Source organism: Chiloscyllium plagiosum, unplaced genomic scaffold (assembly GCF_037043375.1).
Source record: "Chiloscyllium plagiosum isolate Xiang-an unplaced genomic scaffold, Cpla_swu_hap1 HiC_scaffold_9, whole genome shotgun sequence".
NCBI classification, from domain to species: Eukaryota; Metazoa; Chordata; class Chondrichthyes; order Orectolobiformes; family Hemiscylliidae; genus Chiloscyllium; species Chiloscyllium plagiosum.
The window spans coordinates 79,855,816-79,881,046 of NW_028270147.1; the positions used below are offsets into that span (position 1 = coordinate 79,855,816).

The window sequence follows — 25,231 nt, forward strand, 5'->3', positions numbered from 1 at the left end:
AGTTTAGGCAACATGTGCAGAGATAATCTGACACAAGCAAAAATCATCTTGATTTCAACAGAATGATGTCCAGAGGATTTTAACTCTTTGAACTCGTCTGCATTGTGTCCTGGATAAACTATTAAAACTTCATTGCAATTTAAGGAACGCTGTTTAAAATATTGCTACCAATCACAAACCCTTAGAACAAAGTCAAATGCTGCTTCAATTCAAATTAAAATGCACTACAACAGCCTGAGTTTGCAGAAGGATTTTATTCTGTTGTCAAAGCTATAAATGATTTTAAAAGTAACAGTTACAGAGTGATGAAATTAGGAAGCATGACAGCAGTTGATAACAGCAGACTAATAGCTGGTGACCAAATAAACAGTTTGAGTAGCCAGTGACAGTTGCAAATGATGAAAGAGTATGTGATAGTCCTTTATTGGTTTTCCTTATCAAATCTAAAGATAATTTGGAGAGTAGTTATACTTTCCTGAGTCATTTAAAGTGCATTCTTGCCAAATTTGGAGCAGATGGCTTTAATCCAGTTCTTTGGATAATCGCTTTTTATAAAGCGATTGAAATTTATATAAATAAATTATTTGAGAAAAGAATAGTACCATCTATAATGACTAAATGCCCAGAAAACAAGGCCATTTATTCCAACAGTCTTTGAAAGTTATGACAGAACCTACATAAAAGGCACAATGAGAATGTTTCAGTCTAGGTCTCCCTGAATTCACTTTAAGGTGAGTATTATCACCTCATTAATTGGAAGAAATTTGAATTCATGTCGTGAGTTAAGCATTGAAATCTTATTGTTCTAACTTAAGCAATTTTAGACTCTTAGAGTTCATGACTAAAATCCTATTGTGCTTAACAGCCAAACTAACATTTCAATCCCAAATAAGGACAACTCCTCTGGGAGGCCCACAATATTAGCAACAACAAGATTTAACACTCTACAGTATAATGTTCAGATCAATCTTGGAGATTAACACAGAATCCTTCAAATCTGACAATAACTAAGAAACTAAATGCACTGAGAGTATTCTTCTTCAGGATTACAGCAGTCTAAATATTTGGGAACATTTCATTAATCACTTTTGTCATTAATTATTTCAGATCAGCCTGAGCTATCCAGATGGCCTTAAATTACTGGCAATATTCTCACTGTCCAGTCAACAACTAATTACTATTTCTGGTCTGATGATTTACTGCTCGTTGTACATAATGTCAAAACAGAATGGCTTCATTGCTGCTGACTTTTTTCTGCATTGGTTACCAGTTCTAGGTAGTTGTTGGACCTCAGGAATCTGGGATAACAGTCTTTTGCCATCAGGCTGTAGATTAGTTTCTGTGCCAGGTCAAAGCTGGAAGGGGTAGGCTCATTGATGCTTTTGGCAATATTCTCTCGTGTTGTAAAATCAATGTTAATCTGTGAGAAAGAAAATGAAGGCATGAAATTGAAACTCGATGATGTTCCCTTGCAGTGCATATTCCAGAGCCTTTCTGAAAGCAAATTATAATAAAAGTCTACAACTTTACACATAAGTCAGCATGTCATATGGTTTTGTGCTAAGGTTTAATCTGAGGCTCTTTTTTTCCTGAGGAATGTGAAAGGGATGTTACCCTGTACAGATTGCTCTGGATTTAAAGATGAACTTCTGGGATCCTGTTGTAAATCTTCTCAATAATCCATCCAGTCTAATTCCTGAAATAGAATATAATGTAAGAGATCTTCAGAGACTACAGTGTAGTTGACTGCAGATGTGGCACTGTGACTGCAGTTTGGCAAAGTGACATTTTTGTTGAGTTTCAAGCAAGGTTTCTCTGTCTGCGAGGTTGAGTGGTTTTCTTACATTATAATCCTATTAATGCCTCATTAACTGCCTGCCATGTCCCAATGACACCATTTTCATCCAATGCCAGCCTAAATCTCCCACTCATCACAGCTTGAAGTATTTGTGACTGCTGGGATGTCCTGCGATCCCTCATGGGCCCCATGGTATCTCAGTGTTTAGCACAGCTGCCTCACAGTGGCAGGGACCAGAGTGCGATTCCATCCTTGGGTGACTGTGCAGAGTTTGCACATTCCCCCCACGTTGGTATGGATTTCCTCTGGGTGCTTCAGTTTCCTCCCACAGTTCAAAGATATGCAGGCTAGGTGGATTGGCAATGGTTAGAAAAACTGCCCTGTCATGTCTGGGGATGTGCGGGTTAAGTGGGTGGCCACGGTTAAAAACCCCATATGGGGTTACGACCATGGGGTGGGTCTGAGTGGGATCTTCTTCAGAGGGTCAGTGCAGATTTGATGGGCTGAATGACGTCTTTCTGCACTGTAGGGATTCTATGATCCACTTGCGCCAATGCCACCTTTAAAAGGCCTGTATGCATCCAGACATGTGCTGTCAGTCTGGAGTTGCCCATTGTGGTTGTGCCCTGTTTTGTGGACAGGAAGCTGGGGGGTCTTGGGTGACAGGATGCTGTGGAAGATGGATGTCCTCTTCCCAAAGGATCAGCAGAGGAGGCAGTGAGACCAGATCGTTCCAGCCTGGTCTGTGGTTGTCACCAGGTTAGGGTGGTCTCTGCCACCTGGAGAAATGTCCAGCAGTGCAGCAAGAAGGTCAATGAGGGTATGTGCTATTATTTACTTTCTGCAACCTCACATCCATTCTATCTCTGCCACTGCACACACCTCTCACCAAGGTTCATGCTTTTCCACTTTGTGTCTTTGTAGCTATATTCCAATGACAGTTGCCAGCACAGTTCAAAGTGCAACATTAAAATGCAGAAGTGTATACCGTAAGTGGACTGGAGATGTGTTACGATGGTGCAGAGAGGTGTGTAGTTTGTGCTGTCCATGTAGCACCCTGGTCCTGGAGGAACACTGTCTTGTTAACTGTATCAATTGTATATGGTAGAAATGACAAATAAAATCTACTCTACTCTATCTACTCTCCTCATATGTCAGATGCCAGTCCCCATGGATGTGGGATGCATGTGGCCTCTGCCCAATCAGTGCATAGTGAGATCTTGATGCTGGGCTGTCCAAGGTGGAGGTCCAGAGGAGTAACTGGTGAGTTGGAGTCACCAGGTACCCACTCAGGCTTTCATGCTGATATTCTCTCATTTCTATCTTATGGTGGTAGTAACGGAGAGCAGATACTAATAAGGTGAGGTTATTATTAGAAAAGGTGAAAATGAGTTATTCCAGTTATTAGGCTTCTTACCCCACTCATTAGTTAGAATCTCAACCTGATACCCAGAACATAGTTGGAAAAGACAACCTGACTCTCTTGCTATCAAGAGAGACCTTACTGAGCTTCTCACAAAATTCTCCCAAATTCCTCATTAAAGCCTACATCCAGGAAATCAGTACCAAATCACCTGGTAAGACCGTGTGTTGTTATGACCACACCAGCTCAGAGGCTATTGGTAAATTCTAGGAATAGGAGAAAGTGAGGACTGCAGATGCTGGAGATCAGAATATTCCTGAAGAAGGGCTCATGCCCGAAATGGCGATTCTCCTGCTCCTTGGATGCTGCCTGACCTGCTGCGCTTTTCCAGCAACACATTTTCAGCTCAAATTCTAGGAATACCTTTCCACAATGGGGCAACACACAGACTGTGTAGGAAAGCACCAGGCGATTCAAAGTACCCTAAATCAGAGGACCTTCAACTTCCAGAAACCATCCCCAGTCCTGTTTAGAGCTGAGCTTTACAATTTCTAAGCTTTTATTGCTGATCAAAATACTGAAAGATCAAATAAATTGGCCACTTAACTGAGCAGGACTTTGAAGATGAGAGGTTATGTGATGAAACCTCTAATCTGCAATTACCAAGAGATAACAATTGATCATGATATGAAAATTAGACCTGACTCTGACTATAATATCCTGATCATTAGGTAGCTAGCTTGCACACTTAAGAATTGGACATGGCCATGAACACCTCTATCATAGAATCCCTACAGTTTGGAAACAAACCATTTTGGCACAATACATCCACACTGACCCTCCAAAGAGTATCCCACGCAGACCCATTCCCCTACTCTATTACTTTCCATTTCCCCTGAGTAATGCACCTAACCTACACATCCCTGAACACGATGGGCAATTCAGTATGGCCAGTCCAACTAACCTGCACATCTTTGGACTGTGGGAGGAAACCGTAGCACCTGGAGCAAACCCACGCAGAACGGGGAGAATGTGCAAACTCCACACAGACAGGCACCTGAGGTTGGACTCCAACTCGGATCTCTGGCGCTGTGAGGCAGTAGTGCTAACCACTGAGCCACCGTGCAATCTAAATAAGAAGCTTCCTGGATTAAATATCTCTTTCTCACCTAGTTCTTCCTTGTGCTCTTACCTTCTCCTTACTAATATATCCACAACCAGGTTAGAAATTAATGGCAAGTAATCAAAACTGCAAGCTTCATATCATCAACTGGCCATCGATATAGCTTGACAGCTTTAATTATAGTCCACTCTTCCTTTATTACATAAAAGTCTGAAAGATTACATTTTAAATTCTGCCTTTCACATTGTTGTGAACAAATACTGAATGGTTTCCATTAGTGCTCTAATTAGTCTCTCTTGATCTTGACCTGTACCCATTAAACTGTACTTCCCTTTGTTCCATATATCTGATACAGCGATGTACTCCCCGGGAAGAGTAGATCAGAGGACAGGAGGTACACTGCTGTCCTGGATCTCAGTGACTGGCACTCACAGGAAGTGTCAATTTGTTAATTCCCATTGCACTCTCACTTTGAGATCGAGCTATCAAGCTGATTTGAATTCAATGTAGGAGACAATTTTGAATGGGTAGACCTGAGGTCCACTCAATACTGGGCCCTGGCCCACATTATCACTAAACTGGGGGAGTTGTGTGTAATACCTACTGTGGAGCTGCAGGCAGAACTCAGATGAATGATGGGCTGGTAAGACACTAGCATCGGCCATTAGGTAGGTCTTGAATCTAATTCATGAGGAATTTCAAGAGATCCAAGTCATGTCTCAGAGCCTGTGCTGGGTGCTGTTGGATAATCTTCGTGCCCAACATGTTTCTGGTTCAACTTAGGCACAGAAATACATTCCTTAGTTGTGCCATCCTGTTTACTGTGCAGAAAATAGTGGACCTAGTTCAACCACATCTGAATCTTATCTCAAAGTTAGTCAGTAAAGTACAATATCCTTGAGATTTTAGAAGCAAAATTTACAGGAACATTAAAAAAAAATGCTTTCAAATGACCATGACCATTAACAGAGTCATAGAGTCACCTAGCACGGAGACAGACACTTCAGTCCAACTCATTTGTGCCAACCAGACATCCCAATCTGACCTAGTCCCATTTGCCAGCACTTGGTCCATCTCCCTCTAAACGCTTCCTATTCATATACCCATCCAGATACCTTTTAAGTGCTGTAATTGTACCAGCCTCCACCACTTCTTCTGGCAGCTTGTTCCATACTTGCACCACTCTCTATATGAAAAAGTTACCCCTCAGGTCCTTTTTAAATCTTTCTCCTCTCACCTTAAACTTATATCCTCTAGTTTTGGACACCCATTCCCTAGGAAAAGGATCTTGATTATTCACCCTATCCATACTCTTCATGACTTTATAAACCTTTACAAGGTCACCTGAGCCTTCAATGCTCCATGGAAAATAAGTCCCAGCCTATTTAACCTCACCCTATACTTTAAACCCTCCAGTTCTGGGAACCTTCATGTAAATTTTTTTCTATGCCTTCTCAAGTTTAACGACATCCTTCCTGTAGAAGATCAACCAGAATTGTACAATAAACATGATGATACCAATGACAATTATTTCCTTTGATTGATTGATTTTACTCTGTTCGTGGTGATCCCAGGATGTAGGAAAGTGAACATCAATTACAGCACTAGGAGAATTCCTCTAGGCCTGTTTTTCCAGATGGTACTGTTAGTTTGTATTCAATAAAATTATAGACAATTGCTGTCATAGAATAGAACAAAGTTAAAAATCATACAACACCAGGTTATAATCCAACAGGTTTATTTGGAAGTGCAAGCTCTCAGAGCGCTCCTCCTTTGTCAGCTAGCTATCTGGCAAAGTAGTAGCACTCTGAAAGCTTGTACTTCCAAATAGACCTGTTGGACTACAGCCTGGTGTTGTGTGATTTTTAACTTTGTCCACCCCAGTCCAACACCGCACCTCCACATCATAGAATAGGACAGTAGGGATGTAGACCAGGCAACCCATTAAATGTGTGCCTGCGTTTTTGAAGATAGATCCAGTTTGTTCCGTTGGTCTGGTCTTTTTTTAAGTCCATGATCAGTCCTCTGAATATTTATTCAAACCCCTTTGAAGACCTGCTGTTTTTTTTATGAATTTGACCCTAAGAATGAGGAACCCCAGTTACCTGGATTGATTGGAGAAGCTGGGGTTGTTCTCCTTAGAGAAGGGAAGGTTGAGTGAAGTGATTCAAAATCATGAAAAGTGCAGATGGAGAAACTAGAACAAAGCTGTTCCTATTCCCGGAAGGGAGCTAGCCTGGGAACCACTGAGAGGAGAGAAAGATTGGGATTGTGCAGATCGACATAGGTTGTGATTCCTTAGCGATGAGGTGGATTGGCACTCGTGAGAGATCAAGTTGTGGACATTTGAGGTGAGGTGGAATGGAGTCAGTTGGGCGCGATCCTTCCTCTAACATGTATGTGGGTACAATGTGCAACAATCTGGAATGCACTATGCATTGAACTAAACAGGCCACTCAGAACTATTGGGCAGGACACTTGTTCCTGACACAAAGCAACATTCAAAGGATTTTGTAGCATGCTCTGGCTGATGAAAATTTAAAGGGACCATTGTATATCATACACAGTAATTAAAGTTAGTCACAAATCAAGATCATAGTATTAAAACATTTGAAACATTTAACTGTCATTATATAACGCAGAATGCATTAATGTAACACAGTAATGTAATACAGAAACACAAAAATGCTACAAATATCCCAATCAGTGGGATACAATTTACAACTGCAATTATAGCTTCCTAGATTATTTTCCATAACATATACATTGTATATCTAACTCATTTCTTAAATAGTGCATATGGTGGTTCAGTGGTTAGCACTGCTGCCTCACAGCGCCAGTGACCTGGGTTCATTTCCCATGTCGGGCAACTGTCTGGGTGGAGTTTGCACATTCTCCCCGTGTCTGCGTGGGTTTCCTCCGGGTGTTCCGGTTTTCTCCCACAGTCCAAAGATTTGCAGGTTCGGTGAATTGGCCATGCTAAATTGCCTGTAGTGTTATGTGCATTAGTTAGAGGAAGGGGTCTGGGTGGGTTGGTCTTTGGAGGGTTGGTGTGGACTTGTTGGGCTGAAGGGCCTGTTTCCACGCTGTAGGTAATCTAATAAGAGAAAGGCTGGCTTGAAAAAAAGCTTCAACATTGGGGTCAAATTACACATTTCTGCATTGTACTGTTGTGACTTCAATAAAAATATCTCTGGCAGTTATGTAAACGTTTAGTTCTGAATTACTCCTTCAGTTCACAAACAAAGATTCCAATAAATTAACAGTAAACTACCACAGTAAATGTCTTGAATTTGAAAAATTATTTTCCAAAAAAATTTGGACTAAAACTGTTACCAACATAACTTTTTACGGTCCTGTATTTGACTCTATTTTTGAAGTCACAGCCAGGTGAATTGAAATACAAATCCACACAAAAAAAAAGATAATGAAAGTAACTAAAACTAGGTGCCAAAATTAGAAAATTAATTTTTCTCCTTGCACAAATCACGTCACTTAGTTCAAATACTACAAGGAATAAAATGACAAAATGACAAACTGTTGCCAAATTCTTTGTTTGCTCCTTCCTGTTGTTTGGTGATGAAAATAAGATGACATTGAATTAGAGAAACAATACATTGTATTAGCCAAAAACCTGAAGTAACAGAAAATGCTGGAAAGGTCAACGACTTGAGACATTTATTCTGTTTCTTTCTCAACAAATGCTGCCAGACCTACTGAGTGGGCCAGGCAATTTCTGTTTTTAGGAAATGTTAGTCAGTATTGAATTCATTCATGACCATATAATCAAGAACACAGCACTGTTATTTGCACACAAGCCAGAACAGTAGTGATGTGGACTCAGGAGGGGCCACTCTGATTGGTCACTGTGGCTTATGGAGGTCCTTTCCACTGACGAGGGCTGTCTGCTACTGAAGCAGCCCCCCCCCCCTGCCCTCAGTAATTACCCCACCACCCCTCAAAAGTGTATGGAAAACTGTATGAATCAGTTGAACCTGACTGATTCCTTGAGAACACAATGGTATATAATTCCATCCAATCTGCAAAACAACCAATCACTATTGAATATTTTATATGTCTGTTAGGAAATTTGGGATCCATGTTACACCATTCCTTTAATCCCAAGTGCATTACTTTATTGCTCACTAGTGTATTATCTGAGACTTTATTAAATGTTTTTAAAAATTTACACCCACATCAACCTCACACAACACTCCTGCTGCTGAAACAATGTGTTCAATTAGGTTTGATTTGCTTTGAATAAATCTCTGCTAACTTTCTTTTGTTATCCTGGACCATTCCAAATGACAATTACTTTGGCCATGGCTGTCTGTCAATTGGATGGGGCAAGACCATGCAGAGATTTGATATGAGATCTTGTAATATTCTCCCAAAGTTTTTCCAGTTTTCAATTTGATGACAGCTACAAGCATGAAGTCATTTTTTCAAAAGAAAAAAAATACATACCTCTCCAGGTGCCTCAACTTTGATAAATTTGGTATAAATCTTCTTGGCCTCACAAGCCAGTTTTGTAGGACACTTGATTTTCTTGTAGTTTTCACAGGCCAACCAGAAATCGATGTTCTCTTCACTGTATTCCTTTGTAAGGAAGTTTCTGAAAGCAACCTGACCAGCTGTGGTAAAGAAGTAAACTTTAAGCAGACCATTGGAAACATATCTGTAACAAAACCATGCAGTGGAAAACAGAGAATGATGGAAATACTCAGCAGGACTGACAACAAAAGAGAAACAGAGTTAACACTGAATTATGATCCCCCAGATGTCAGAGAGGTGTACAGCATGGAAACAGACCCTTTGGTCCAACCCATCCATGTCAACCAAATATCCCAACCCAATCTAATCCCACCTGCCAGCACCGACCCATATCCCTCCAAACCCTTCCTATTCATGTACACATCCAAATGCCTTTCAAATGTTGCAATTGTACCAGCCTCCTCCACTTCCTCTGGCAGCTCATTCCTTACACATTCCACCCTCTGTGTGAAAAATTTGCCCCTTAGGTTTCTTTTGTATCTTTCCCCTCTCACCCTAAACCTATGCCGTCTAGTTCTGGACTCCTCCACCCCAGGGAAAAGATTTTGTCTATTTATCCTATCCACACCCCTCATAATTTTGTAAACCTCTATAAGGTCACCCCTCAGCCTCCGATGCTCCAGGGAAAACAATCCCAGCCTGTTCAGCCTCTCCTTATAGCTCAAATCCTCCAACCCTGGCAACATCCTTGTAAATCTTTTCTGAACCCTTTCAAGTTTCACAACATCTTTCCAATAGGAAGGAGACCAGAATTGCACACAATATTCCAACAGTGGCCTAACCAATGTCCTGTACAGCCGCAACATGACCTCCTAAGTCCTGTACTCAATACCCTGACCATTAAAGGAAAATTATCCATTCCCTTGAAATGGTGAGAAAGGTGGAAAGGAGGGCAAATAATTTGACCATTTAGCCCCAGACACTTCCCTCCCTGCCACCACCTAAGTCCACGCATTACCATGGTCATATCAGATGGTGCTGTCAGCATTAACCCCTCCAGACCTGTTCACCTTTATACACCTGCTTTCCCAGCAGCTGAGACAAATGGCTAGTTTCCTGACTAGGAAACCAGCACATAATGCTGGCATGTTTTCTGACTAGTGGGGGCAGGGAGTCAGTGACCACTGAAGATGTTTCCCCCCAACCACTTAGGACAAGGAAAGGTCCTGGCTTCTGTATCTCTTTACAGAGATGTTGCCAGACCCGAGTATTTCCAGCACTTTGTGTTCTTATTTCAGAAGCAAAGGTAGCAATAAAGAGGTGATAGTGACAGTGCATAGGGAGATTATAGGGAGATTAGGAGCTGTGCATGACCAAGACTGAAGCCGGTGATATGTGACAAAATATGTGGGGGATGGTGGGGATGGGTGAAGCAGAGGCAAAATGGAAAACAGGGGAGAAGGGTAGCAAAGGGGGAAGAGGAGAGGAAAACAGTGATGAGAGAGTGGGGAGCAAGAGAAAGAGAGACAATCAAGAAATAAGAGGTACAGAGCAGTGAAAGAAATAAAATTAAAAAAGTTAAATAAAATAAATGAAATAAAATTACGGAGCAGAATGAAAGCAGAGGGGTCGAGATGGGATAATCATCTGAAGTTGTTGAATTCCATGTTGAGACCGGCAGGCTGTAACGGGCCTAGTCAGAAGATGAGATGTTGTTCCTCCAGTTTGCGTTGAGCTTCACTGAAACATTGCAGCAGGCCAAGGACGGCCATGTGGGCATGGGAGCAGGATTGTGCTTCACCCATCCCCACCATCCCCCACATATTTTGTCACATAGCACTGGCTTCATTCACAGCTCCTAATCTCCCTATAATCTCTCTATGCACTGTCATTATCACCTCTTTATTGCTACCTTTGCTTCTGGAGCCATGACTCACCTTCTCTCAGCCTGGTATAAATACCTCCCTATTTCTCCCTTTTTTTAGCTTTGACAAAGGGTCAGTTAGACTCGAAACATCAGCTCTTTTCTCTCCTTACAGATGCGGAAAGCCCTGCTGAGATTTTCCAGCATTTTCTCTTTTGGTTTCAGATTCCAGCATCCGCAGTAATTTGCTTTTATTAGATGAGTCAGAATGTCAGATAACAAACTTGTGTCAGAAATGGAAGCTATCACAGATGAAAGCAAGGGGGAAGGAAGCAGAGAAAGAGACATAACCACACAACAGGGAAAGAAGCTGACCCATAACAGTGGTGAATAGAAACGAGCTGAACAAAGTGATGTTTGTGTGAAACAATAGAAATTATAATTGTATTAATGAAAGTAATGAGGGATTTACTGTCTGCAGCTGATGTCAATGGAGAAAGTTTGATCAGGTTTGACCAATATCTTTCCTGGTTCCAATGCTCCTCACCTGGAATCTGTCCATTCTCTTTTGGAAGTAACCAAAACTGGCCCAAATTTCTTTCTACTTGACTTTTCACCATTCCCAGAAGATTCTCTGATGGATATTATGGGTGTTGGGAGTGGGTGCAGTGCAGAGCCATCATGTTTTATGGCAGCATGACTGAGTGGAAGAGCTTCAATTAAGTGTCTGTTTAAGTGTGTGTTCCTCTGCTCCCCCACAACTTCCACTGCCTTCCCTTTCTTTTAAAATGCTGTCATTCCCAGCCAGGAGAAATCCACTCTTCTGTTTTCTCTCCACAGATCTGTTGTGTCCACGTTTCCTGAATCTGCAATGTTTTACTTTCTTATCCTGTGTGGAATAAACAGCCAAACATTTCCACAGAGGGATCTAGGTGGTGGTGGTGGTGACTGGGGAAGTGGGGGCAAGGGTAGGGGTAATGATAGGAAGGCAAAGAGCAAGATTACCTCCATCTGCATCAGGAAAATGCTCTTCAATAACAAACACAACATTAAAAAGCATAGATAATTAAAAGGTATTTCCAGTAACTGTATTGTGCATTTCAATGAGACTTTACCTTTGTGAGACAACAGTTTATCCACCGATTCAGACCACAGCATTACTTCATCATGTGTTGGCCTATGAAAACAGTGACAATACTTGAAAATAACATTGGCAACCTTCCAGCATTTCTTTTGGAATAACTGACTAACTTTCATCATTAAAGTGATTAACTTTCATCCGTGTATCTCTCTGACTTATATCACTGGTGTATCTGGATTATGTAATTTAGCCACAGACTATTCCCATAGAAAAATAAAGTCATTCATTTTTCAAGCCGTAATTTCTAAAAGTAAAGCCCCCTTAATAACAAAAGTGGACTCACTTTTTTGGCATCTTGACCTTTGTTCTGGCTCCTGAGGTGAGTAATGGAATCACTAGTACTGTTGATAAAAAATTCAATTAATTTGAGTTTTCAGTCCTTTACTTCACTAAATATTACATTGCCTCGTTGGCAGCAAAACATTGTACATAGTGTCTTCAGCAGGAAGGTGCGTTGCTTAATAGAATTTTGAGTACGTTTGCAATTAGATTTCCTAAACAAGACCTAAAATTTATTTTAATGTAAATAATCAATTATCATGTAGAGTTACATAGAATTTCAGTGCAGCAACAGGATATTCAATATTAGCCTTAATAATCTCTACTTCATCTAATCCATAGCCAGTGGATTACCACAGGGACAGTATTGAGACCTTAACTATTTACAAACTATATCAGATGAGGGGATATTGTTTCTAAATTCACCGATGAGAAAAAGATATGTTGAAAGGCTAGCTGTGAGGTGAAAAAGCGAAGAAGAGAAGCTAAGAGGAAAAGACTGGCAGCTAACATAAAGGGGAAAACCAAGGTTTTCTATAGGTGTATACATTGTAAGAGAGTGGTTGAACTAGAAGTAGGGCTGATTAGAGACCTAGAGGGGATTTACACTTAGGAGGCAGAGACCATGGCCGAGGTGTTAATTGACTACTTTGCATCTGCCTTCATAAAGAGAAGATTGCTGCCCAGGCCATGGTGACAGTAGAGGGTATTCTGTTGCTGTGGGTTTGAAATTAATAGTGAAGACTTCTTAGACAGACTGTTAGTACTTAAAAGTTGACAAGACACCAAGACTGGATGAGGTGCATCCAAAGATTTCGAAGGCAGTGAGGGTAGAAATTATGGCATCGGTCATAAACTTTCAGAAATAAATTAGAGGAACTGTGCAGAAACCCAGCAGGTCTGGCAGCATTTATGAAGAGAATGCAGAATTAATGTTTCAAGCCTAGTGACCCTTCTTCAGAACTATAATCTTTCAGTCCTCACTGGACTTGGGAGAGGTGCCAGAAGACTGGACTATTGCAAACATTATGGCCTTTTTTTAACAACAAAGTTCCTAAAAATATGCTCAGCAATTATAGAGCAGACAGTTTAATTTCAGTGATGGGGAAGCTTTTGGAAACAATTATTCGTCATGGAATTTGTGGTGACACGGAAAATGTTGGGTTGACGAGTAAGCATGAATTTCTAAAGGGAAAATTATGTTTAGTAACTTGCTGGAGAGTTTTGAAGAGTTAACAGAAAGGCTGAGTGAGGGTAACACTGTTGATGTGATATACATGGATTTCCAGCAGATGCAATGTAACATAGCCGACTTATGAGGAAAATTAAAGATCATTGGTATAAAAGGAATAGTAGCAATGTAGATACCAAATTGGCTAAATGATTGGAAAGAGAAGTAATGGATATTTTTCAGGCTTGAGGAAGCTTTTCCTGACATATATTAATGATGTGGATCTTGGTCTGTCAGGGATAGTTTTGAAGTTTGCGGATCATGTGAAGCTTTGAAGAATTATAAACTGTGAGGAAAACAGTATAAAACACATGAAGGATATTAAACTGTTGCTGGAGCAGGTAGGTAGGTGGCAGATGAAGTTTGATGCAGCAAAATGTGAGGCAATGTACTTGGTTAGAAGAACATTATAGAAACAATATGAAATAGGGGGTACAAATCAAAATGAATTTAATGAATGATTTTTTGTCATGTGTATTTTACAATGAATAATGAACTATCACCGTGATCCAGTGCTGTTTTATGTAGCTTCAGAACAAAAAAACAAAAAGGTACAGCTGAAAGAGAGTCCATTTTCATTCCACTGCCTCCACCATGAATCCTGAGCCAGCACACCAATGATGCCTGCTCCATCAACCCTCCTCCACCGACTCAGTGCTGGGTGCAGGAACAGAGACCTCGGTGTATATGTGCACAGATCATTGAAGGTGGCAGAAAAGGTGGAAAGAATAGTTAATAAAGCATACGGGTAATCCTCGGCTTTATTAATAGCAGCATAGCAACCTATAAAAGACATTGTAGATTGTTTACAATTGTGTGCGCCACATCTTAGAAAAGACATGAATGCATTGCAGAAGCAATTTACCAGTTTGGTTCCAGGAATGAGAAACTTCAGGTATTGAGAATCAAATGAAAAATCTGGGCCTGTTCTTCTTGGAGAGAAGGAGACGAAGAGGAGATTTGTTCGAGATTTTCAAAATCATGAGCAAGCTGGGTAGAGTATATAGGGAGAAGCAGTTCCTGCTCATAAAAGGAACAGGGAGGAGAGGGCATAGATTTGAAGTGATGTGCAAAAGAAGCGATGGTAATGTAAAAAAAGATTTTTTCACTCTGTGAGTAGTTAGGCGATGGAATGCACTACCTATCGGTGTGGCAGCGGCATGTTCACCTGAGGCACTCAAGCGGGCATTCGATGATTATTTGGATAGAAATAGTGAGCAAGGATATGGGGAAAAAAGCAGAAGATTGCCATTAGGTAGTGAAGTTTGTTTGAAGAGCAGGCAGGCACAGTGGGTTGAAAGGCCTGCTTTTACGCTACCACAATTCTGCAATTCTGTCAGATGCTGAGGTAAATGGGCTAAAATGTGACAGATTGACCAGAGGGAAATTCAAAATTATCCACGTTGGGAGAAAGCATCAAAAAGCATTTAATTATTGAAATGGCTAGGAGTTTTTTTAAAATTCATTGATGGGATTTGCGCCTTGTTGACAAGACCAGAACCGAGTGACTTGCTGGACCATTTCAGAGGACAGTTAAGAACCAGCCACATTGCTGTAGATCTGGAGTCACATCTAGACCAAGTCAGGTCAGAAACAACATGTTCATTTCCAGCAGGGCATTATTTTTGGAGTTTTATGACAATTGGTGGTGGCTTCATGGACACGATTAATGAGATGAGCACATAAGGCTCAGTGCAGAGTGACCTGGACGCTATTGTACATGAAACACCACACATTAATATGCAAGTAAAACAAGTAATTAGGAAGGCAAACTAAATGTTGGCATTTATTAAAAGGAGATGGAGTATAGAACTAGGAAACTTTTGTTCTAATTGTAAAAGGCATTTAAGAGACTACACCTAAATGATCATATTCAGATTTTGCCTGCTTATTTAAAAAATATACTTGCATTACTGATTGACTAATGCTCTGGAGTCATGTGTTTAAATGGCACCCCAGCTGCTGTTGGAATTGAAATGCAATGAATAAATCTAATAACTAATCTCAGTAATGGTGAGCATGAAACTATCTTTGATTGTCATCAAACCTCATGATGTGCCATTGAATATATTCAACAATGAATTAGGCTTCTGATCTGCAACTGAGTCAAAAGTTCTGAGACTGGAAAGTAGAGCTAAGGTCGCAATAATCTTGATCTTATTGAATGGTGGCTTCAGGGGCAGAATGACCTGCTTCTGCTATATCTTACCATCCTACAAACTTAGAAACAGCCGTCAGCTGTTATTTTAATTTCAGCTGCACTAGTGGAACCAGTGATTGGTTATTCAAAATTCTCAAAACTCGCTACTAGCAACTGTGTTATTTATTCACTCACATTTTCTGAACATGTGTGGGAATGGCAAATGTAAGGATAAATGACTCAGCGCTCAATACAACATTGTTCTGTGCTCATCACAGCTCACTACCCTGTTGGTGCTCATTCATTTCAGGAGGTGGGAGGAGTCAGTGAAATGCCAGTTTTGCAAGTCTGATGAACCTTTTTGCCAACCAAGCACTGTTTATTATTTTAAAAACAGACACCCTGTACACCTTATTTAAAATTAGTAAAAAATATAAAAAGTAAATTGGAGAAATCATTGAAATTTTCAATAAATAAACTACCTGCATTCTTAACTCTGTTATGTTTTATTTAGATTCAAAAAGCATGACGCTGGAAAAAGCACAACAGGTCAGACAGCATCCGAAGAGTAGGAAAATCGACGTTTCGGGCATTATCACTTCATGAAGGGCTTATGCTCGAAGCGTCAATTCTCCTGCTCCTCGGACGCTGCCTGAACTTACTATGCTTTTCCAGCACCACACTCTTGTCAATGTAGTCAGCTTGCTTTGTTCTGAATGGCGTGTTGAATTTCTGACACCGTTCAAAGTTACAACGGGAGGATCAAGAGATATGCCTGAAATGTTGACTCTCCTGCTCATTGGATGCTGCCTGACCTGCTGTGCATTTTCCAACACCACACCTTTTGACTCTGACTCTCCAGCACCTGCAGTTCTCAGAGAAACAGGCTTAATGCAATATCCATTCAGTTTTGTAGATATTCTTATAGCAAACTTCTAAACTCACAAAACGGACATTGCAATTTACCAGATTAAAACTAACCATTCTAAATAACATTTTAACACTTGTTAAAATTATATAAAGACATAGGATCTTCCCAGGACCTGAATGACATGTGCATTGATGGGTCAGTTGGGAAATTGAGAGAAGATTGAAAGAAATGACGGGAATAAAAATTCCAATTCTGCAACCATGTTTTGAACAATGAGACAGGAATCTCACTGGGGAATGATGACTGGCTTATTTGCAGCAAACTGCGCGACTTTAGTACCTATTCTTTCCTCACTGGTGCCCAGTGACTCCAGCTTACTATTTGCTTTTCTGGGTCTCCACTATGACAGCAGTCCGCAACATCTCAGGACACTTCCCACAGGTATCATTCCACAGTCCATGGACATTGGCATCAGACATGTACCACCTTACCACATCATCATAGCATATTTCCAAACCAATTAAATAAGGTTCTCCAATTCAATGTTGCACTTTGGAGTGCAGCAACACCTTTTACTGAAATGGTGCTGTCAGGGAATTTTGCATTTTAAGATCCAATAGATTACACAAGAATACAGCCCTGATTTCCTCTCATTTGGAGACTTCACAAGTTGCATTAAGAAGCCTTCTGCATGACAGAGTGTTGGCACGGCGGGTCCCAGCAGGTGTGAGCACTTCCACAATTGCTGAACGGGAGATAGTGCAGGTGGGATGCCATAGAGACATGGTGCCAAGCAAATGAGGTGAGCTATGAATAGTCTTTTAAAACTTGCTAGATCTCATGGAGAGGAACCCTCCATGAAACTCCTTGAAATTGATATCTTGCTGATTTCCAGTCAGTTTCAGCCTATTACTGCAAAGTACATCATTTTGAAAATGGGTGGTACGGTGAGCTCAGTGGTTAGCACTGCTGCCTTATAGTACCAGGGTCCCAGGTTCTATTTCAGCCTTGGGCAACTGTCTGTGTGGAGTTTGCACATTCTCCCCATGTCTGTGTGGGTTTCCTCTGGGTGCTCTGGTTTCCTCCCACAGTCCAAAGATGCACAGGTCAGGTGAATTGGCTATGCTAAATTGCCCATAGTGTTCAGTGCATTAGTGAGAGGGAAATGGGTCTGGTGGGTTACTCTTCGGAGGATCGGTGTGGACTTGTTGGGCCGAAGGGCCTATTTCCACACTGTAGGGAATCTAATCTAATCTAAAGTAAAACATTGGCACCAAATCTTGGCAGTATTCTCTCAAAATGTATGAGACAATAAACTGAAATTGGTTTAGTTTTTAATAAAGAATGGGTCATTTCATCTTGAAGATTTGATCTGGATGAAATTCTGAAAAGGCTCTTAGTAATGGTTGAGATATAAACTTTTTATTTTACACTGCAATAACTTTGGATAATATTTTGCTATAAATGGTGAAAATGCAAATTGTAAATTCTGTAGTTACACTGTTTTTAATGAAACACTATAAATCCATTCAGTTAGAAAACAAATTGGGACCAATATTGAAATTAAGGAAGGAATACATGGTGAGCCTGAATATTTATTAAGGTGACATTATCACAAGGATTTATTGATGCAGAATTCTTCTTTTGACCACTTTAATGAAATGTTAACCCATTTGGATTTGTGACCACGGAAACCTAAACACAAAAATAGAAAGCGGGCCGTACCACCAGTGCTTCATCCAGAGGCTCATTGATGATGTTACCTAGTATGGTAACATACCTGAAAATGAACCTTCCAGCTCAGCAAGCAACCCTACATCCAGAATCTCAACCTGAGCTACAAATCTTCTCAAAGCCCACAGTCATAAAGATGACATGAAAATTGGTCGAGTTATGGATAGTGAGGAAGGTTACCAGCATAACATAGATCAGTTTGAGCAGAGAAATGGCAGATCAAGTTCAATTGGTATAAGTGTGAGGTGATGCATTTTGGAGGCAAAATACAAAAGGGAAGTATACAGTCATGGCAGGACCCTTCAGAGCATTGACATACAGTGGGACCTTGTAACGCAAGTCCATAGCTCCAAGAAAGTGGCAACATACATGGATACAGTCTTAAAGAAGTCAAATGGCATGCTTGCCGTCTTCGATAGGGTCATTCAATATATGAGTTGGCAAGTAATGTTGCGGCTGTTTCAAATTTTAATTAGGCCACGTTTGGAGTATTGTGTGCAGCATAGTCACCTATAGGAAGGATGTGGTGGCTTTGGAGAGATCGCAAAAGAGGTTTATCAGGCTATTGCCTGGTTTAGAGTGTATTACCTATAAGGAGAGGTTGGACAAACTTGGGTTGTTTTCGCTACAGTGTCAGCAGCTGGCAGCTGTTCTAAATAGAACTATATAAAATTATGAGAAGCATTGATAGGGTGGATAGTAGAGACTTTATCCCAGAGTGGAAATGTCAAATACTAGGGGGCATGGGTTTAGGGTGAGAGGGGAAATACGTAAAGGAGAAATGGGCGGCACGGTGGCTCAGTGGTTAGCACTGCTGCCTCACAGCACAAGGGTCCCAGGTTTATTTCCAGCCTCGGGTGACTGTCTGTGTGGAGTTTGCACATTCTCCCTGTGTCTGTGTGGGTTTCCTCCGGGTGCTCCAGTTTCCTCCCACTGTCCAAAGATGTGCAGGTCAGGTGAATTGGCCATGCTAAATCGCCCAATGCATTAGTCAGAGGGAAATGGGTCTAGGTGGGTTACTCTTCAGAGCGTCGGTGTGGACTTGTTGGGCCGAAGGGCCTGTTTCCACACTGTAGAGAATCTAATCTAATGTAGAGAATCTAATCTAAAATGTGTAAAAAGGAAATGTTTTTATATTGACAGTGGTAGGTGCCTGAAATGCACTACCATGGGAAGTAATGGAAGCAGATACAATATCAGTGTTTAACAAGAATTTAGATAGATGCATAAATAGGCAGGGAGTAGAGGGATATGGACCATGTGCAGATGGGATTAGTTGGCACCGTGGTTAGAACAGACATGTTGGGCTGAATGGCCTGTTCTTATACCATACTGTTCTATGTTCTATATTCAAAGGCAGAAAAGGCATTCTAAGTTGGAGTGGCAGCATACAATACTTAAACAGGTACAGAAAAAAAAGGCAGAAAAGGAAAGAATGAATGAAGAAAATTGAGACAGAATGGTAATGGTAATGTAAGAACAATATGACATTAAATATTTAAAAATATTTCCTGAAACATTTCACAATCGGAATAAATGTGATTCTAAGATTATAAAAGCTATTTTTCAGTGCCAGAGGAGTTGTTTTACAAGTTTTTACAACCATCTTAACATTAAAAAGCTACCTATGCTTATATTTCTGAATATCTATAGTAGCTTTATTTTCTCATACACAAACACAGAAATTCACGATGTTCAACGTACTCCAACATAGAGATAGATAGCCAATGTTGTTTTTGCTATGCTAATAGCAGAATCTCATAATTTGAGCTGCAGATTTTGGATGTTCCCATTTAGCTGCACATCTGTCCTTTATCGGAAGAAGAAAGGCTTGCATTTAACCACTCTTCTCACAACCATCAAATGTCTCAGTGTTTTCTGTTCACAAAGAAGTACTTTTAATGTGTGATCACTGTTGTAGAAAATGCAGTATCCACATAATGTGTAGCAAATTCCCACCACCAGCAACATGAAAATGACCGTATGTACTCATTTATATAGATTGAGGGATAAGTATTGATACAAGCACTTAGGAAAAATCCTTTGCTGTTTTTAAAATATTGCTAAGGATCCTTTTGCATTCATCTATGGAGGCAGAAGGGGCTATGTTTCAATTTCCTATCTGTATTCCATAAGGTGGTTAGGAATTTTAGTTAATACCAAGTTTAGCTAAAACCTTTTGCATCATTCTTGTCAAAATTACTAGGTACCTTTCTTTCTTGACTTTGTGGTAATTTCTACAAAAGAAAACTAATTTGAAAATGTGTTCTTGGTATTCATTGAAATTACATTAATACTAGGATTACAGTTAAATAAATGTTGAAAAGTGTGGCACCGGAAAAACACAGCAGGTCAGGCAGCATCTAAGGAGCAGTAGAATTAATGTTTGGGCAAAAACCCTTCATCAGGAATGTGATGAAGGGCTTATGGCCGAAACATTGACTCTCCTGCTCCTTGGATGCTGCCTGACCTGCTGTGCTTTTCCAGTGCCACACTTTTCAACTCTGATCTCCAGCATCTGCAGTGCTCACTTTCTTCTTATAGTTAAATAATTTTCACATGAGAATAGGGGACAGACAGCTCAATTAAAAATGAGGCATTGACTGAGCACTTGAATCGGTTGAAAAATCTCCATTTTAAAAAATTCTTTAAGGTCAACCTTCGTTTTGGTTTATATACGGTTTTTGCTTTTCTTTTGAAGTTACCTTCCATATTATGTTATTGATATTTAGGGAACCTGTATTTTGGTTTTAAGTTTTTTTTAATGGTATTTTCATTGAAAGAAAAAATTGATTTTTTAACATTTTTTACAAAATTACAAAGTAATACAAACAAATATAAACACTAATATGCAAATATATATAAAAACGAAATAAATAAAAGCCAAAACACAACAAAAGAAAAAAAGAGAAAAAAACTCAGCTAACTACTAATCTATCCTACAAACAACTAAAGCATAAAATAAGATATCTTACATTACTAGTAAGAAATAACGTAATAATTAAATAATTAAATATGTACTCAAAATGGATTGACATAAAATCATAATAAAACCCGTATTTATACAAGATTCCTCCCCTTGGGGGAGGTCCTGGACCAGCCAGAACCACTACCACAGCTAGACAAAAGCCCTTGACAATATGGCCGAAATATCTGTGTCTATATAGTTCAAAAAGGGCTGCCATATTTTATAGAATAATTCAGTTTTTTGCTGCACCATATTTGTGAGGCAGTCAGGGGGAATATATTCCATGATTAACCTATGCCAATTCGAAAGTCCTGGAGGGCCCTCAGCTACCCAATTAACTAAGATATTTTTCCTTGCACAGAAAGAGAGAATGGAGAATAGTTTCCTCCTGTGCACATCCAGGGAGGGCAGATTTGAAAAGCCCAGGAGAAGAGACACTGGATCCAATCCAATCTCCATTCCCAAGATTTCTGTCAGAGCATTCGCTACTCTGTCCCAGTATTTACGGATCTTGTGACATGTCCATAAATAGTGCGTGAGAGTGCCTACTTCTATTTTACATTCAGGACACATTGGGGATGTTCCTACCCTAAATTTTGCCAGTCATTCCGGTGCTATATGAGCCCCTTGGAGTATCTTTAATTGAATAGCTTGAGTTCTATTACAAATAGACATCTTTCTGGCATTTTCCCAGATGTCCTCCCACACTTCTGAAGGGATTTCTAACCCCAATTCCTGGTTCCATATTTTAAACAGTCGTTCCATGTCTTTCGATACCTCGTTATATAAAGAGTACTGACCGAGGGTGGACCCATTGACCATAATAATCTTCTCTCCCTATCCGATTTGTAGGGACTGTCTAATAATGTGGTCTTCTTCTATATATAATCTCGCATTTGGAAATACCGACAAAGGTCTCCATCAGGCGGTCCAAACTTCTGGTGTAGCTGCTCAAAAGACATCAGAACCTCCCCATCGAACAGGTCCCCTAGGCAAGAGACATCTCCAGGTTTTAAATGTAGCATCTGTCAGCCCTGGCTGAAAACCCCATGCTCCCACTATAAGAGTATAAGGAGAGGTTTTTTGTAAGTTACCCTCATCTTACCGCATTATCCTCCATGCTTTAATTGTATTTACTACAATAGGGTTTTTACCATAGTCCATAACAGCTCTCATCTTATCTGAAAATAAAAGATTGATGAGGGGACACTTTGCTTGGGAGGTCTTGATGTCTAACCAGATTGATTGTGGGTCACAAGAGACCCAAACAGCTACATAGCCTAATACAGAGCCCAACTGATACCTCCTAAAGTCTGGAAAATCCAGTCCTCCCCTTGCTTGTGGAAGCTGCAGCTTTTCTAATTTGATAAGGGGCCGTCTATGATTCCACATAAAGGAAGCAAGACAGCCGTGTAGTTTACATAACATCAATCTCATAGGATATAAGAGACGAGGCAGAAGATTCATCTTAACTAGAGCTACTCTGCCTAACCAGGATATTGGGAGATCTCCCCAGCGTTGAAGGTCTTGCGTTATTTTTTCTAGTAGGTGTATAAAACTGGCTTTATACAGCTGACCAAATACTGGGGTGATAGAAATACCTAAGTATAGAAAACCCTCCAGTGACCACTGAAAGGGAAAACAAGATCCATCCGATAAATTGGATATACTAGCGAGACCACCCAATGGCATGGCCTCTGATTTCGGAAAATTGATTTTGTAGCCTTAGAACATACTAAATAGATTAATTACTTGAACTAAGCAGGGTACGGATATCAGAGGATTACTTAAGAACAAGAGGACATCATCTGCATAGAGAGTGATTTTATGTTTACCTGAACCAACCCTCGGAGCCATTATGTTAGAGTTGGTTTGTGTAGCTTCTGCTAGAGGTTCTAGTTTTAAGTTTAACTGTTTCAGTCAGTTTTAAATCTTAGATTTTATTGAACTGAATACTGAGTAGATAATATTCCAGCATTCTACAGCAGGTCCACTTACAACCTATTGCATTACTGAGCCACATCTGGAATATCTCAGGTTTGCACCTCTTTGCCTTGACTTGATGAGTTGAACTGGGATAGCAGTTGTGATGCTCCACACTGCCCAGGGGTTAAAGAATCCAGAAATCTGACAATTCTTCTAGTACTGATGAAAAATCAAATGTTGGAAGTACCTCTGGGCTCCATGATTCAACAACCAGGCTCAGCTCTAAATAGTATCAGTGGCACAGACTGCCAACAAACATCATTGCGACATATGAAGAACATCCATTTGGGCAAGTGAACAGGGAATGGCTAACATTATAGAATTCTCGCCATCATAGTTAGCTACCGTTTCAGGTGAAAATGGGCTTGGTCAGAGGGATTAAGAGAAAAATCCAATGATTTTTTTTTCCCTCCTAAATTGTACTCAGTTAACATACCAACTGTGTGAAGTGCAATCTAAATTATTCACACAAGATACAAATTGAAAGACAAAAAGAAAGGTCGATTCTTGTAGAGAAAGGCTTTGAAACTATGTTTATGGAAAATACCTTTTCCACTCTCGAGACTTTTGATGGAAGCAACAAATCTGCAGATCCCAAGCTTTAAGGCATTCAGAGAACTGTCATACAATTATGGATGCACTTTAAATATTTTACAAAATCCATAGGGACAGAGAGTCCAAGATACTGTGCACCATTTCAATTTCTGCACAATGTACTTAGAAGGCACATAAAATGTTACTTACAAAATATTGAATTTGAAAAGCAATACAACTGAAAATCTTTCACAATTTTACAGCTAATATTCAGAACATTTCATTGTCTGGACAACAGAAGACTTTTAAAAAAAATAACTAACATGGTTATAGGAGATCGTGGAATCAATGCCTCCAAAAGATCTTCTCTTGCCTTCTACACAACTTGTTCAGAGACAGCAGTGCTCTTACCTGGGGTGGACCTGGTACAGCTGGAATATTGATCTGTCCCTTCGCTAAGAGTAGCACCTCTTCATTTTAATTCCTCGATGTGTCAAACAACAATAGTTTTCCATGACATCACCAATTAATGTTAGTATATAAACCAACCTTAGCCATTAGATATGAGCTTGGGAGGAGGAGCAAGGATGGAGATGCTGATGAAAATCACAGTGGAAAGTGAATCTGCATCCAATGAAATAGCCCTCATGTGCATAATATCTCAGAAGGGAAATGCACTGATTTACATTCAAGGTTAAAACAACAAAGGGTGCAGTTTAATTTGGAACCATTGCTGCATATGCTATGAAAATAGGTTTTCCTGTAAACAGAATGCAAATTTTCAGTGGGTTTTTAAAAATAAATTCAACTTGCTAGAGACACAGTAAAATAGTCCACAAAATATTTGATTCTTCAGCTATTGAATCATATTTGAAAATATGCTTCCATTTGCACTAAAGACCTACATCACCTTGATTGCATCCATTTGCAACTCAAATCTGTGAATTGAAGCAATTACAGCCTCACTAATCAATTAGACCTAATGTTAAAATGCTAAATTCATCACTAGTTTTTATGTGAACCAGCTCTGATATTATCAGATATTTGGCTATATTATCTAATTTCTGGAAAAGACTGAATGAAATGACTTTTATTGCTTTAACGCAACTTCAGCCTTGTCAAAATTTTGTGGCAATCCAGTATACAATTAGCTTGGGGAAGTATGCAATAAAAATATGATTTGAAGCATTCAGTGCCTGTAAAACAGCTGCTATCTTGTTGCAACTAAAAGCATTAAATATCAATGAGTAAAATGCAATTTGGTGTTCTCGTAAAAATAATGCTGATTGTCCTTTTCCAAGTTGCATATGTAGGAGCTGAATTATGCAGTTGTAATTGAGTATTCATAGATCATGTGTACAGTCATGATAAAAATTGGAAGTCATGGGTATTCGCAATCTGAGGTTGAGTCATAATCTACAGACAAAAGCCTGTTGCTCTTCCAGATTTGGGACTGTTTGGTTACAAAATAGTACCCCTGCTCATTAAAAAAAGGTAAATTATCCTTTATTATCTTTTTTGACCCATTTGTCGCCTATGATGCAGTTGACCACAATCTCCTTCTCCAATACTTCTATACTGCTGTCCCACTGGGTGAGTTGACATTTACAAGGTTTAGTTCTTATCTATCCAATCATGACAGAGGATCACTGGATTTGCTTCCTGCTCCTGGATGGATAACTCTGGTGTTTGTGAAGGATCTTTA

At 40.0% G+C, this 25,231-nt stretch overlaps 1 protein-coding gene across 1 annotated transcript; it reads right to left on the reverse strand.

Moving 5' to 3' along the window:
- Positions 1–241: 241 nt before the first annotated feature.
- LOC122554573 (regulator of G protein signaling 5-like) lies at positions 242–23,917 on the reverse strand. Its single transcript, XM_043699822.2, has 5 exons — positions 23,850–23,917; positions 12,067–12,124; positions 11,758–11,819; positions 8,752–8,918; positions 242–1,420 (listed from the first exon to the last, which is right to left on the reverse strand). The coding sequence occupies exons 2-5, from the start codon at positions 12,075–12,077 to the stop codon at positions 1,235–1,237; spliced, it is 426 nt and encodes a 141-aa protein (XP_043555757.2). The 5' UTR covers positions 12,078–12,124; positions 23,850–23,917; the 3' UTR covers positions 242–1,234.
- Positions 23,918–25,231: the final 1,314 nt, after the last annotated feature.